This window comes from Coregonus lavaretus, assembly GCF_964263955.1.
Source record: "Coregonus lavaretus genome assembly, chromosome: 39".
Taxonomy (NCBI): domain Eukaryota; kingdom Metazoa; phylum Chordata; class Actinopteri; order Salmoniformes; family Salmonidae; genus Coregonus; species Coregonus lavaretus.
Window position 1 is genome coordinate 16752957 of NC_140026.1, and position 15733 is coordinate 16768689.

The window sequence follows — 15733 nt, forward strand, 5'->3', positions numbered from 1 at the left end:
TTCGTTTGAAGAAATCAACTGTGGGAGCAATTATTAGGAAATGGAAGACATACAAGACCACTGATAATCTCCCTCGATCTGGGGCTCCACGCAAGATCTCACCCCGTGGGGTCAAAATGATCACAAGAACGGTGAGCAAAAATCCCAGAACCACACGGGGGGACCTAGTGAATGACCTGCAGAGAGCTGGGACCAAAGTAACAAAGCCTACCATCAGTAACACACTACGCCGCCAGGGACTCAAATCCTGCAGTGCCAGACGTGTCCCCCTGCTTAAGCCAGTACATGTCCAGGCCCGTCTGAAGTTTGCTAGAGTGCATTTGGATGATCCAGAAGATGATTGGGAGAATGTCATATGGTCAGATGAAACCAAAATAGAACTTTTTGGTAAAAACTGAACTCGTCGTGTTTGGAGGACAAAGAATGCTGAGTTGCATCCAAAGAACACCATACCTACTGTGAAGCATGGGGGTGGAAACATCATGCTTTGGGGCTCTTTTTCTGCAAAGGGACCAGGACGACTGATCCGTGTAAAGGAAAGAATGAATGGGGCCAGTATCGTGAGATTTTGAGTGAAAACCTCCTTCCATCAGCAAGGGCATTGAAGATGAAATGTGGCTGGGTCTTTCAGCATGACAATGATCCCAAACACACCGCCCGGGCAACGAAGGAGTGGCTTCGTAAGAAGCATTTCAAGGTCCTGGAGTGGCCTAGCCAGTCTCCAGATCTCAACCCCATAGAAAATCTTTGGAGGGAGTTGAAAGTCTGTGTTGCCCAGCGACAGCCCCAAAACATCACTGCTCTAGAGGAGATCTGCATGGAGGAATGGGCCAAAATACCAGCAACAGTGTGTGAAAACCTTGTGAAGACTTACAGAAAACGTTTGACCTGTGTCATTGCCAACAAAAGGTATATAACAAAGTATTGAGAAACTTTTGTTATTGACCAAATACTTATTTTCCACCATAATTTGCAAATAAATTCATTAAAAATCCTACAATGTGATTTTCTGGAGAAAAAAAATTCTCATTTTGTCTGTCATAGTTGACGTGTACCTATGATGAAAATTACAGGCCTCTCTCATCTTTTTAAGTGGGAGAACTTGCACAATTGGTGGCTGACTAAATACTTTTTTCCCCACTGTACCTTATATCTACCATACACAAACCTTAGTCTGACCAGTTAAGTTAAAAATAGAGCAAACTTCTTAAATTCACAATTCAATCATTAATAATTCAAGATATTGTCAAATGATGTTGAAATCTGTGGCCATTAAATTTCACCAGATCAGATAATCTTATAGCTAATCAATGCTTTGCTGATTTTTTTTTAAATACAGCATATTTAATATTGCCAATACCAACACAGATATATCTCCAAAACCATTTTTTTTGGTGTGGCAGCTAAGCTTCTACTCGTGTCCATGTGCACAGGTAGTCAAGTTAACGCAGTCCTAACACAAAGTCAATGTATCTGGATAAATCTCTCACTGGACTGCACAACTAACCATTAAAACTTCATCCTTAACACTACATTGACATTCTTTTCTGGGACTATGGGGCTTGCAGGTCCATTTGTGTGGCGATAACGATTGATTTTGCACTTTTTGGACTTCGCTGTGTCCACCCCATCACACACTAATTCACTTGTTCCTTCCGTCATCTGTTTTTGGAGGCATTTTAATTGCTGTTTGAATGAACAGGGATTCAAGTACCTCAGTGTCTGCATGTCCTAATGTTGAAGTACGAATCAGTCCATCGTTGTTAGATCTGTCATCTTCACTCAAGTGTAAGTGTGTGTGCTTTAGAATCAACTAATCACGATTGAATTGCTTTAAACTGGGCCTACCAAAGCGGACCTATGCTCTTTACCACTTCCCCTTCATTACATTCTTAATATTTTGGAACGTTCTCTTCTGTTCCAGTAAATTAAGAATTGGTGTTCCAATTGATGTTCCCTTCAAACCGCCATGACATATTTTGGAAAGAATTCCGGCACTCAATTCAATTCGAGCCAACTTTATTGGCCCAGACATTTATGAACGACGCAAACATCTGTTTTGGATAGTTATGCGGGACGTCTGCTACATTATTAATTGACGGCTCACCTTGGGCTCATGATAGGCAGAATGCATTGCCGGAGAAATGTAGAGTTCATTCCTTCCCCTCCTGCAATCTTGTGCCGCACAGTTAATTTGGATGGGGAGAAAAACAGGCGAGCTCCTGAATGTAGATTAGACGTCTATGAATAAATACAAGTCATTTTGTTAAAGTACCCTTTCTGCCATATGGGGTGACATACGAATGCAGGCTCTTCCACACTAATGCTTTGTTAAACGTTCATGTCATTCCTAATGATGAATATTGACATGCTTGCACACAAAGTTGAACTCTCGTGTCATATGTTTATGGATAGGATATATATTTTTGGGGTATTTGCAGTGATGATGACATCTTGGTCAGGTTGTTGTTAGGAGTGTGCTGAGGTCCATTGGTGTGTGTGCGCACGTGTGTTCTCAGCATCACCTATGTCCCCGTGGAGTATCTGGAGGAGTACAAGGCCAGCCTGGAGCAGCCTAAAGATGACGTCTTCTCTGATGCTCCTCCGGCCCCAATGTAAGCTCAAACTTTATAAAACTTTATAGAAGTAATATATTATAGAAAGTTATTTTCATAACGATGCCCTCACTAAACTCATATGCTTTTGATTTCAAGCATAGACCAACTTTTACAACATTATTTTGTTGTACTCCAGACAGTACCAAAACAAGTCGATAACTATCATTCAAGCTAAGGTTTACAAAGGCTGCTGTTTTCGGTTTGTCCCTTTGCAGAAGAGAAATCCCAGAACTCCCAGAGCGGGAGGATGGAGAGGGAGAGGAGAGCGAGCTACAGAGTGCCACCTTCAGTAACTGGAACCAGCCCAGGAAGTGAGTAGGAAGTTTGACTTTGGCTTGGTCCAGAACATAGAGTTGGATAGAGGGTGCCCTTTCCACAAAGCCAGTTTTAGCATGGGAAGGAAGCGCCATTGAAGGCTTTCACTATTTTAAAGTAGTCAACTGGGTGTGACTTCCTATGGGTTAATTTAAGAAGTTATCATGGCAAAGATAGGGGTATACCCTCTTTCCAACTCTAATGTTAAGAAAACAAATCTGATTGGGTAAATAAGCAATAAGCACTGCTTTGGACGTCAAGCCAAGGTTTATGGCAGTAGTTATACTGCTTTGGAACTGGGCTAGACCCTGCATACGTATATTACCCACTGTCTGTGTTCTGTTTTGTGATAGTAATGTTGTTCAAAACCGGTATCCTCACCTCACCTCCTGTCCTCGAGAGGTGCTCTACACTGTCTGCTGATTCTAATCAGTGACTGATTTAGGCAAGCGAACGCAAGTCTGTGGCACTCTCTGTCCAATCAATGACAATCAAGAGGAAATCAGCAAACACTGTGGCCCACCAGGATTATTAATAGCTGAGGCTAACTCAATGGGCTGCAACGTTTAGAATGTCACAAATAGAAATGTAGCCAACTGACACACACCCTAATCTAAAAGACAGAGAATCACATCAAGTCTACCTAATTTACCGACCCGACACAATGCCCCATTTTATACAACAGAGAATCATTTACATTTTAAATTGTTGAACCTTCTGTAACGTTGCACTCTCTTGAATTTGTATTCAATAGGTGAGGTTCTTACACAAGCCATTTTCCTCCTTCAATGTCACATGTAATTCTTTACTTTGTTTGCAAATAAATCAAATTACAGGAGTTGGCCAACTGTGTCCCAAGAAGTGGTACAATAGAGAACCCCCTTTTTAAAATATATTTTACAATGCGTGTCATCTCTCTCAGGGTGGAGCTAAAAAAAGAAGCGGGCAAGTCCCTATCTACCATACACAAGTCTTATATCAACCATATATCTACAGTACCAGTCAAAAGTTTGGACACACCTACTCATTCAAGGGTTTTTCTTAATTTTTACTATTTTCTACATTGTAGAATAATAGTGAAGACATCAAAACTATGAAATAACACATCATGTAGTAACCAAAAAAGAATTCAACAAATCAAATATATTTTATATTTGAGATTCTTCAAATAGCCACCCTTTGCCTTGATGACAGCTTTGCACACTCTTGGCATTCTCTCAATCAGCTTCACCTGGAATGCTTTTCCAACAGTCTTGAAGGAGTTCCCACGTATGCTGAGCACTTGTTGGCTGCTTTTCCTTCACTCTATCATCTGACTCATCCCAAACCATCTCAATTTGGTTAAGGTCGGGGGATTGTGGAGGCCAGGTCATCTGATGCAGCACTCCATCACTCTCCTTCTTGGTAAAATAGCCCTTACACAGCCTGGAGGTGGTGGTGGTACAATAGAGAACCTCCTTTTAAAAATATATTTGACAATGCGTGTCATCTCTCTCAGGGTGGAGCTAAAAAAAGAAGCGGGCAAGTCCCTTGGCATCAGCATCGTGGGGGGCAGAGGGATGGGCAGTCGCCTCAGCAACGGTGAGGTGATGCGGGGCATCTTCATCAAACACATCCTGGAGGACAGCCCCGCCGGCCGCAACGGAACCCTGAAGACTGGAGACAGGGTTGTTGAGGTACACCCATCTATATTATTTCACAGTAGCATGTATTTACTTTGACATGGCAAAATGGTTATTGCACAGTGATAACCTATTAATTATTTGTTTGTTTCTTTGGAATGTATCAGGTGGATGGCGTGGACCTGAGAGATGCCAGTCACGAGCAGGCTGTGGAGGCCATCCGCAGGGCAGGAAACACTGTAGTGTTCCTCGTCCAGAGTATCGTCCACAGGCCCAGGGTGAGCCCTCTAGCTCCCTGTGTTGGCATGCCAGCTCCCTGTGTTGGCATGCCAGCTCCCTGTGTTGGCATGCCAGCTCCCTGTGTTGGCATGCCAGCTCCCTGTGTTGGCATGCTAGCTCCCTGTGTTGGCATGCTAGCTCCCTGTGTTGGCATGCTAGCTCCCTGTGTTGGCATGCTAGCTCCCTGTGTTGGCATGCTAGCTCACTGTGTTGGCATGCTAGCTGTGTGGCAAATGTCTTTCAACAACAATACTTTATTTCCTAATCTCAAACCATTAATTATCCCATTTTAATACAAAATGTACTTCAAAAAGCTACTTAACCATCCTGTATCCAACAAAGACTACAGTAGCTATCTATATATGTGACAAAGCTTCAAAAGCATGACTGGCTATTAGGGTTGCTTTCATACCCGAGAGTGTGCTTTGCGAGAGGATGGATTTGAGGTTTGAGAAAGGCTTTTGCTCATATTCAATTCGTTGACAGACTCCTTGACAGGATCCATTTCACTAAAAGTTCAACGGAAACTTCTAAACATTTGGCTGACTGTATTTTTCCTGCATTATCTTCATTGGTTTGAAAGCACCATTAGGCTCCAAAAGCATGACTAACTAAAATCCTACTGAAATTGCTGCCAGCTTTGCAATAGCCAACATACCTTGATATCCAACTTCCAATCATTCATTTTCATGCATGGTTGAAGCTTTCCGGACCTTTTCCGCAACCTTCCACTAACCTTCATCTAACCAGTCCAGCATGCACCTCTTCCTCAGCCCGAGTCCCACTGTAGCCCTGCTTCGTCACCAGTCATAGAGAAATACAGCACCGCTTTAAAATGCTTGCCTTATCAAATGTGCCAGGTAATCTCTCGCTCTCTCTGTTTATTTGTACTGCTTTCTTTCTTTCTTCCTCCCTCTATCTCTCTCTTTGCACATCAGTAGAGTCGATGTTGCTTTATCTCTCCATCCAGAAGTTTTCAGACTTGCTTATAGGCTACTGTATGTGCATGCAACAGAAACGTGCAAAAAGAGACCCAAATAAAAATTTGAATCTGAGTGCATCCATAGGGAAAAAAATAGATATAAAATGCTATATGCTAGAAAGGTTAACTGCTACGGGGCAGGTGTGTATTGCTCTTTCTCTTTTAAATGATGCCACTGGGACCCACCTACAGATCGTAATTATGCTTTCTAGCAGTTCCCCTTTAAGGCCTTCTTCTACTCTTCTGTGTCACTGGTGAATAATCCAAAAGCAGCCTTGAGGATTTTCTGAAAAATGTATTGTTTGGTTCTAAGAAAGAAAAAAAACACTGGTCTCCTTGAGGACATTCATTACCATTCGCTCATTTTGCAATAATTTGAATGACTCCAGAGCTGTTTTTACTTTTGAACATCTATTTTTCTTGGCTATTCCCTTCTTTCCTGGACAGCCTCTGATTACATTTTTGTCAGGGCTCTGCTGCCACATTTCATTTCCTTCAACTTCTGTATCCTTGACTTGCTGTTGATCCCCTGTGTTGCTTTTAGAAGGCGCCCCTACCCTTTCTTCTGCGGCTGAACACCCACCCCGGGTCTAACCCACGACCCACTATTCAAACCTCTGCCAGCTTATTATCTCCTGCCCCTCCGCTTCAGGTTAGACTGTCTGTAGCTCTACTCTGTCTCTGTCTCTGTGTGTGTGTGTGTGTGTGTGTGCGTGACCCAGTGTCCAATCTTCCTTCATGTAGGCTGCTTTCTTTTGCTGCTCAAGGTTTGCTTTTTGTGGGGGGTCAATCCTACAGTGTATAATACTCTTTGTGTAGAATATTTTCTCTTTGGCCCAGTTTCCCAGACCCAGATTAATTATACTAATGAACTCAAAAGCATGCTCAGTGGAGAATCTCCATTGAAAGTGCTTTTGAGTCCAGGAATAGATTGTGTCTGCCTGGGATACTGGCTTATAACGTTTTGTGAACTGAGGAAGAGGAACAGGAAAAGCTAAAATAACACAATAGCTAATATGTCCAGTACCCCAAACCACAAGGTTCACTGAATGTTGCTGTGGTGGTTTCTGGTTGGCAAGCAGAATATATTAAGTCAGCTCCTGGGTGAGATGTGGTCAGGCCTGGGTGGAATATTGATAATGAGCTGCCTACCTCACTGGACACATCACCATTTTAGTTTTCCCAATGTGTATATACTACCCACTCTGACCAAGGGCAATCCATAATCTGCCAATACAACCACAACTCATGAAGAAAGACAATAACAATTGAAGTTTCGCTCAGGCTACTTTTTCTGTTACATTCAAACAAACGTTTTTAATATATATGGATGCTTTTACTTTAGACATGTCCCATGCAAGCCTCACTAATGAAATACAGTATGATGCCTCACCGTTGGAAGTTCAGCCTTTGCTGATATGACATTTGATGGCAATGCCTAGCAGTGTATTTTTCATGTCTCCGTCCCTCTTGTACACAACAGTCCTCAACCACAGACACCAACGAGGAGAGAGCGACAGCCATGGTGCGGTGCAATAATGACAAGGTCAGTGTCTCTATGTAACCTTCAGACCTATGTCAAATACTTTCAAATACTTGAGGTGCACTGGATTTAGCACATCGTTTGCACTTTTGGGACTATTCCATTGGTTCCACTGTACTGAAACCAAAGGAAACCAAGCACAGCAGGGCTCCCGAGTGGCGCAGTGGTCTAAGGCACTGCATCTCAGTGCTTGAGGCGTCACTACAGACCCCCTGGTTCGATTCCAGGCTGTATCACAACCGGCCGTAGGGCAGCGCACAATTGGCCCAGCGTCGTCCGGGTTTGGCCGGTGTAGGCCGTCATTGTAAATAAGAATTTGTTCTTAACTGACTTGCCTAGTTAAATAAAGGTAAAATAAAAAAATAAAAATAAACAGCTCAAGTATTTTGAAGTGTTTGGGCCCTGGTCTTGTAACCTTAGGGGACAACGCCTGTAACTTGATGTTGTATTGTCGTGGAAGTCTCAAACCAAATTCCCGCAGGGCTTTGTGTACACTTTTTTCATGCCAAATGATTTACATCTGTGTACATTATACTATTCACCTATCAAGTTCATGTCTCATCATGACCAGCAAATATGTGACTGAATACAGCTGACCCTTCAGGAATCGAGTTTGAGACACCTGGGATAAATCTTATTTAGCTTATCAAATTACGATTTTTAGTAGACCTAGCACTTCACTCACACTCTCCATCATAGCGGTGGAGTGAAGTTTCTGCCCTTAGTTTCACAATGTTGTCCTAGTCCTTTGTTGTCTATCTCACTGAAAGTCACTGACTCTTCTCTGTTCTCTGTAGGAGGTTGAGAGTCACAGTAGACTATTCCTACGCCTCTCCCCAACTAACCCTTTCACTCCTACTCCGTTTAAGGTTTGTGGGTCTTTGTGTTGTCGTGCTTTTCACCTTCTATTCCCATGTATACTTGTACGGTTGTGTTATGGAATATATGTGGAGACACATATATTGGACAGGCCTTACATGCATACATGCTGTCCTAACACATTTCCACTAAACCTATCTGAATCCCTTTTTCTTTTTTGTGTTTTGTTGGTTACAAATAGAACATTGAAATGTCGAAATTGAAACGTGCCCATTTTAATCTCTTGCAAAAAATATGCAATTTTTTGATTCTGAATCAAAATTATTTTTAATTTTCCTAAATTGATCAAAATAATCCAAGTTTTGTCTTGGATTGTGTTGCACTTGCTTCATAAGGTAAGTGTCCATTTGAATGTGTTATCAGATGGACAATGGTTGGATTGAATTCTATCAGTAAGGAACATTTGTTATTAAACTCAGTCTTGAATATTGAGGTAATCTAAAAATACACTACTTATGACTTGAATCAATGGAATGCTTTGCTTACAGCAGTTTAGTCAAATAACAGTTTAGTCATATAAACTAAAAATACATCCTTAAAAAGTAGGGTGACCCCGTTTTAAAGGGTCCACCTGCACGACTGACTAAAACGTACTTTACCGACTCAACTTAACAGTACAGCTTTAGGTTGTAGTCAGCTAAACCTGCTACGCTGAAACTAAATGATTATCTGCCTTTTTGCCACACTACAACTCTATTGTCCTGATACTTCTGTGATGTGGCAGCCGCCAAAGAGGGAAGTGGGAAAGACATCGTCCACTACTCCTCACCTCTCCCTTCCCGTGGTTCCCCACGTCGGAGAGACAGACACCGATACCCTGACAGAGATTCCCGACAGACAGGCCCAGACGGAAGACAAGGATGAGTTTGGCTACAGCTGGAGTGAGTGTGACTATGAACAGATCTAGGGACAGTTTACCCTCCCCTTAAACACTCAAAACCGATCAATAAGGGCAACTTCCTCCTTCTTCATGAAAGGTCACTCATTGGACCGAAGTTGGCTAACTATGTTATGTTATCTGGGTGCTCACGTTGTTATTATGGATCATTATACAATGAACAAGACCATGGATGGACCCCATCCAGAAAACCCTCCTAGCCCCCACTCCATAGGCACTCGAATAGAACTGAATATATATGATAGGTGAAAGTCCTACCAATTCATCAGTGGGTAGGCACTAGGGTTTGTTTCCATGGATTCAGCCAGCTCCCTCTTGGCATGCCTACTCTCATGTGCTACCACCTAGCGGCCACTAGAGGGCATCCACATTGCATTTTGAACATGACCTGATCTGCGCAATCATAGTCTTGCCAGTGCTTGAATTGGGCCGGAACACACCGGTACACCCAAAATAGGTACAAGCACCTATTTCAGTCTACTTCAAGCACTAAGTCTGGCTACTAGGCTCTCAAGGCAAGTGAACTAGGCTAGCACAATCATATTATACCTATCTAATTATTAAAATGAAGCGTCAGCGGGGTAGGGAAAGGGGTGGTTTCTGAATGGGGCCTCAGGCTCTTCTGATTATGGACAGTATAGTCCCTTCTGGGCCCCTGGTGTGTGTGTGTGTGTGTGTGTGTGTGTGTGTGTGTGTGTGTGTGTGTGTCCGTCCTGTGGGGATCAGATTGATGAGGTGAGTCAGTGAGATTAGTACAGGAGTGATGGGACAGTACAGTCTGTGGCACACAGCCCAGAACAACATGGTCTCCTCTGAATACTATCCATTCCACTGAGAGATAGAGAGAGAGGCCTGTCTGTCTGTCAGGATCAATACAAACCTAGGTTTGGCAGTGTCTTTGTAAGTTGAAACGATGACATATTTGACTCTAATGTGAGATGTGTTGAGTATGACTTTGCATTTGATGTGATCCTTTAGTTTAGAACCACTGACTATGATTTTTGTTAAAAGTTGTTTAATTCCCATTCATGACTTGGATGTATGAGTATAGCAAGTCAAGAAAAGCTATCCAGCGAAAATCTATGCCAAACACTACATGGAAAGCTATTTGATTATATAGTCAATAATTTCACATAATTATATTATACAACACACACAGGTTCTAGTCAAGCCTGCAACTGTATTCACATTCATCTGTATGATGTTTCAGTGTTTCGACTCATTTCAATCTATCCACTGTTCTCTACAGAGAACATCATTCAGCGCTACGGCAGCCTTCCGGGGCTGCTGCACATGATTGAGCTGGAGAAAGGGAAGACTGGCCTGGGCCTTAGTCTGGCTGGCAACCGCGACCGCTCCCACATGAGTGTGTTTGTGGTCGGGATCGACCCCACTGGAGCCGCCGGCAAAGATGGTCGCATTGTGGTAGGGGATGAACTGTTGGAGGTGAGGAGCTTGGATTAGTAATGTAGTGGTCACCGACGCTATAGATTGGTGGTTTTTAACCAGGAGTTGGTGCCCAGTGGGTATTACTGTGTTTTATGTACTAAATCACATTATGTCTTGATTGAGCTTTTCCTGTCTGATTTGATATCTAATCTCGACAATATTATCTGAGGTTTGCAGGAAGGAAGCAAAACTAATGCCAGTTGCTGAATTGAATAACGTGGTACGTTAGACAGTAGTAAGAAATTCCATATTGTTAATTTCTGCACCCTATTAGATCAATGGGCAGATTCTGTATGGGCGGAGTCACCAGAATGCCTCCTCCATCATCAAAAGCGCCCTGTCGAAGGTCAAGATCATTTTGATCAGGTAGTGTATTTGAAGAACCAAGGAAATATATCACAAGTCCTTATTTCCATCCCCCACCAAGTATATTTTCAACTGAACCACCAAGTTCAACTAATTTCTGCCTTGCATAAAGCAGTATAATCACTCATCCCAATTCTTTACAATGACAAACATTTATAGATTCTGTAGCAGAGCCCCTTCAATAGCAGAGGACTATTTTAAGCCTAATAACATCACCATACAAAGCCCAGTAGAGAGAGCTGTGGTGTTACAAAAGACTGTTTAGACTGATCTAAACTGAAATCAGTGCAGACAGGCATCACAATACTCCAAGGTGTCTCCTTCCATTGTCTCCTGCGTTATTCCTGGTAAGGTCACATGATCATGGAAGACTACTTATGTCAGGCCAAAATAAGGCAGGCAGGAACACACGCTACTTAACTCAACTGACAGCCTCAATTAGACTGTGTGGTTCACAGACTCGTGATGCATCCCAAATGGCACCCTATTCCCTACATTGTTCACTATTTCTGACCAAAGTAGTGCACTGTATAGGGAATAGGGTGCCATTTGCGACACACTCATGAGCTATGGGTCTCAGACAGACAGAAAGCTATGTGTCCTGAAGCAGTGACTAGTGATTTACTCTTGAGTTATGACTGGTGGACAGGAACACAGATGCTCTCAACCAGATGGCTGTAGGACCAGTGAGGGAGCATGGAGACACCCTGGAGCCCCAGACAGAGGTAAACACACACAACCATGTCACATGCATACACCCATGATATGTACTTCTCACACAGGAACAAACAGACACATATTCACACACTGTCTCCCTGTCATCCTGTGTATGTGTAGATACTTTTTCTGATTGAAAACGGCCTGAAGGTATGAAGCAGCTCAATGACAAAGGCTCTATCTTCTACACTTTCACTCTCATATTCATCATTTTCTCACAGCTAGAAACATGTACTTCCATTGCACCCTCGGCGATCGATGTCGACATGTTGAAATATGTGCAGCACGTCATTCTGCCGAAGGTGAGTTACCTTGAGACTCTCCGATGCTGCTCTGCTATTCGTTAACATAGGCTCAGACCTCTTCAGGGAGAGAGAGGGAGGGAGCAAAGGGGCCTATTCTCTATTCTAATTGGCTGCTACAAGAGAGAGGGAGGACAATGAGAGAGGGAGGACAGTAATCTATCCTAGAAACTGAGAGAGAGCAGGATAGACAGGGAGAGTAAAGAGGATGTGAACCTATTCTAGTTTAATGGGTCTTCTGACAAGCCAAACACCTGGATGGGAGTCTCAGCCTAGCTGTCTGTCCACATGGTTTATTATATAATAGTCTATTAGAGGATCATGGTATGAAGGCAACATCTGGTATGGGCACATACCAGACACATACTTTCCTGTTACTTCCTCTCACTCTCCAGGAACAAAAGATCATGCCGTGTCAAGATGCTGAGTAGAACTGGGTCGTGTTCATTAGGGCATACCCTAGCAAACCGAAAACTAAAACGAGTGTTTCTTATTGGTCATGTTCAGATAGTACCTCCCTGTTTCTTTCGGTTTCTGACAATTTTTCTCCTGTTTCTAACTTAATGAACACCCTGGTACTAGTTTGCTGCTCCAGTCACTCTTTATTATTGTCAGATTTTCTTTTTACAATAGTCCTTGATATAGGACAGGGGTGAAAAATGAATATTGCCCTGGGGGCCGCATTCGGTCTTCAACGAGGTCCGGTGGGCCGCACTGAAAATGGGTTATATTTCCTCGCCGTCAAAATTAGCAAAAGATAGTCCTCTTGCCATCGTTTTTTAAAATATCCGATGCTCCTTGACTGCCTAGGTTTAATTTAAGTGATTATTGGCAAGCTGGACACAGTCAAGAAAGTGTATGAATGTAGGTCCATTATCATCTCTACACAATTTCGATTTGGTATTAGTCATTTTAAAGTATATTTAGTTCACAGCCCCCCCCCCCCCCCATTTTTATTTATTGTTTTACTTAAACCCCCTGCGGTCCAGATTGGACACCCCTGATGTAGAACCATAATGTTCCAAACTGCCTCACAATTTACAAAACAAACCGTTCTTGCATTGTGATGTTTCTGGTTATCAATAGCTCGCTTTCTTCATGTTTAATGTGTCATCATGCATGATTCACTGTGTCTATAATTATGGTTGACAGGGAGGTATTGAAGAAAATTCAAGTACATTATCTATTTTGAACTCTAGGAGGAGGGTGGATTCGGCATCAATTTCAGTGAGGATGACTCCAAGAATGGGGTGGTGATTCAGAGTATAACTGAAAAAGGACCAGCAGGAAAGGTATGTCACTCTGTCTTACTCTCCTGATTCAAACAGGTGTCCTCTATAGCAGTGTTCTTCAATCCTGGTCCTTTGGACCCACAAGGTGAGCTGGCTTTTGTTCCATCCTAGCGCTAACCCACCTGATAAAACTACTAGGACCTTGATTAGTTCAATCAATAAAGTGCTGGGTTGGAACAAAAGCATATACAACCTGTAGCTGTCCAGGAGCAGTTTTGAAGAACAATGCTGTACAGAAAATAATATTGGACATCCTACATGTTATGCTAATTGGATGGACATATTTTAAGATTAAAAACATTCTCTAACACCAGTCCTGTGTTACTCTATGCAGGACGGCAGCATCAAATCTGGAGATAAACTCCTGGCTGTGGAGGATGAACCAGTGGTGGGCTACACTGTGGAGAGGGTAAGATCTGCCTCTGCAGCCATTTTAGACACACCCTACGGCCAGGGTTAATGGATAGTTGGTTGATTCGTTTGTTGAGTGTTTCTTTATTTTTTTTTATTACTTTGTTTTTACAGGTTTTTTGTTACATATACATACATTTTACATAGTTTGAGTGTTAGTTTAACATTTATAGACCACAGGGATGGGCAAAAATTACTAAATACATATAGAAAATACCATAAAGATCAATATATCAAAATAAAATACAAAAATAAATTTGCAAGTAGCCGGCCCGAACAGCAACAACATTCTCAGTAACGGTTACAAAAACGCGTTACTTGCTCTGACTGTGATATGTTGTGTTTAACTACCTTAGTTAAGCAAGTCACTCTGGATAAGCGTGTGTGCTAAATGACCTAAATGCAAATGTCAAAATTAACATGCCAAAATTCACTGCAAAGCACACTGGGTATTGTTTTGGGGCAGAGCTCATTAAAATAATACCCAGCATGCTTTGCAATTGTTAATTTTTTACATACAGTGGGGGGAAAAAGTATTTAGTCAGCCACCAATTGTGCAAGTTCTCCCACTTAAAAAGATGAGAGAGGCCTGTAATTTTCATCATAGGTACACGTCAACTATGACAGACAAATTGAGATTTTTTTTCTCCAGAAAATCACATTGTAGGATTTTTATTGAATTTATTTGCAAATTTCTCACAGACCTGTAACTTCTTCTTTAAGAGGCTCCTCTGTCCTCCACTCGTTACCTGTATTAATGGCACCTGTTTGAACTTGTTATCAGTATAAAAGACACCTGTCCACAACCTCAAACAGTCACACTCCAAACTCCACTATGGCCAAGACCAAAGAGCTGTCAAAGGACACCAGAAACAAAATTGTAGACCTGCACAAGGCTGGGAAGACTGAATCTGCAATAGGTAAGCAGCTTGGTTTGAAGAAATCAACTGTGGGAGCAATTATTAGGAAATGGAAGACATACAAGACCACTGATAATCTCCCTCGATCTGGGGCTCCACGCAAGATCTCACCCCGTGGGGTCAAAATGATCACAAGAACGGTGAGCAAAAATCCCAGAACCACACGGGGGACCTAGTGAATGACCTGCAGAGAGCTGGGACCAAAGTAACAAAGCCTACCATCAGTAACACACTACGCCGCCAGGGACTCAAATCCTGCAGTGCCAGACGTGTCCCCCTGCTTAAGCCAGTACATGTCCAGGCCCATCTGAAGTTTGCTAGAGTGCATTTGGATGATCCAGAAGAGGATTGGGAGAATGTCATATGGTCAGATGAAACCAAAATATAACTTTTTGGTAAAAACTCAACTCGTCGTGTTTGGAGGACAAAGAATGCTGAGTTGCATCCAAAGAACACCATACCTACTGTGAAGCATGGGGGTGGAAACATCATGCTTTGGATGGGGCCATGTATCGTGAGATTTTGAGTGAAAACCTCCTTCCATCAGCAAGGGCATTGAAGATGAAACGTGGCTGGGTCTTTCAGCATGACAATGATCCCAAACACACCGCCCGGGCAACGAAGGAGTGGCTTCGTAAGAAGCATTTCAAGGTCCTGGAGTGGCCTAGCCAGTCTCCAGATCTCAACCCCATAGAAAATCTTTGGAGGGAGTTGAAAGTCCGTGTTGCCCAGCGACAGCCCCAAAACATCACTGCTCTAGAGGAGATCTGCATGGAGGAATGGGCCAAAATACCAGCAACAGTGTGTGAAAACCCTGTGAAGACTTAAAGAAAACATTTGACCTGTGTCATTGCCAACAAAGGGTATATAACAAAGTATTGAGAAACTTTTGTTATTGACCAAATACTTATTTTCCACCATAATTTGCAAATAAATTCATAAAAAAATCCTACAATGTGATTTTCTGGATTTTTTTTCTTCTCATTTTGTCTGTCATAGTTGACGTGTTCCTATGATGAAAATTACAGGCCTCTGTCATCTTTTTAAGTGGGAGAACTTGCACAATTGGTGGCTGACTAAATACTTTTTTCCCCCACTGTATGTACCTTCCAAATACTTAATATTTATATTTAGTTCATT

General features: G+C 42.4%; 1 protein-coding gene across 1 annotated transcript in view; it reads left to right on the top strand.

Annotated features, from left to right (window-relative positions):
* Window positions 1-15733, top strand: part of LOC311112982 (multiple PDZ domain protein-like) — a gene marked incomplete at its 5' end in the record, with an annotated part of 158369 nt that overhangs the window by 127586 nt on the left and 15050 nt on the right. Inside the window, 14 exons of the mRNA XM_084156108.1 lie at window positions 2520-2615; window positions 2834-2929; window positions 4432-4609; window positions 4723-4833; window positions 6361-6468; window positions 7300-7362; window positions 8157-8228; window positions 8963-9119; window positions 10386-10582; window positions 10860-10951; window positions 11601-11676; window positions 11890-11970; window positions 13170-13262; window positions 13597-13671. Coding sequence (XP_084012234.1) covers window positions 2520-2615; window positions 2834-2929; window positions 4432-4609; window positions 4723-4833; window positions 6361-6468; window positions 7300-7362; window positions 8157-8228; window positions 8963-9119; window positions 10386-10582; window positions 10860-10951; window positions 11601-11676; window positions 11890-11970; window positions 13170-13262; window positions 13597-13671 — 1495 coding nt within the window. The remainder of the gene's footprint in view (window positions 1-2519; window positions 2616-2833; window positions 2930-4431; window positions 4610-4722; window positions 4834-6360; window positions 6469-7299; window positions 7363-8156; window positions 8229-8962; window positions 9120-10385; window positions 10583-10859; window positions 10952-11600; window positions 11677-11889; window positions 11971-13169; window positions 13263-13596; window positions 13672-15733) is intronic.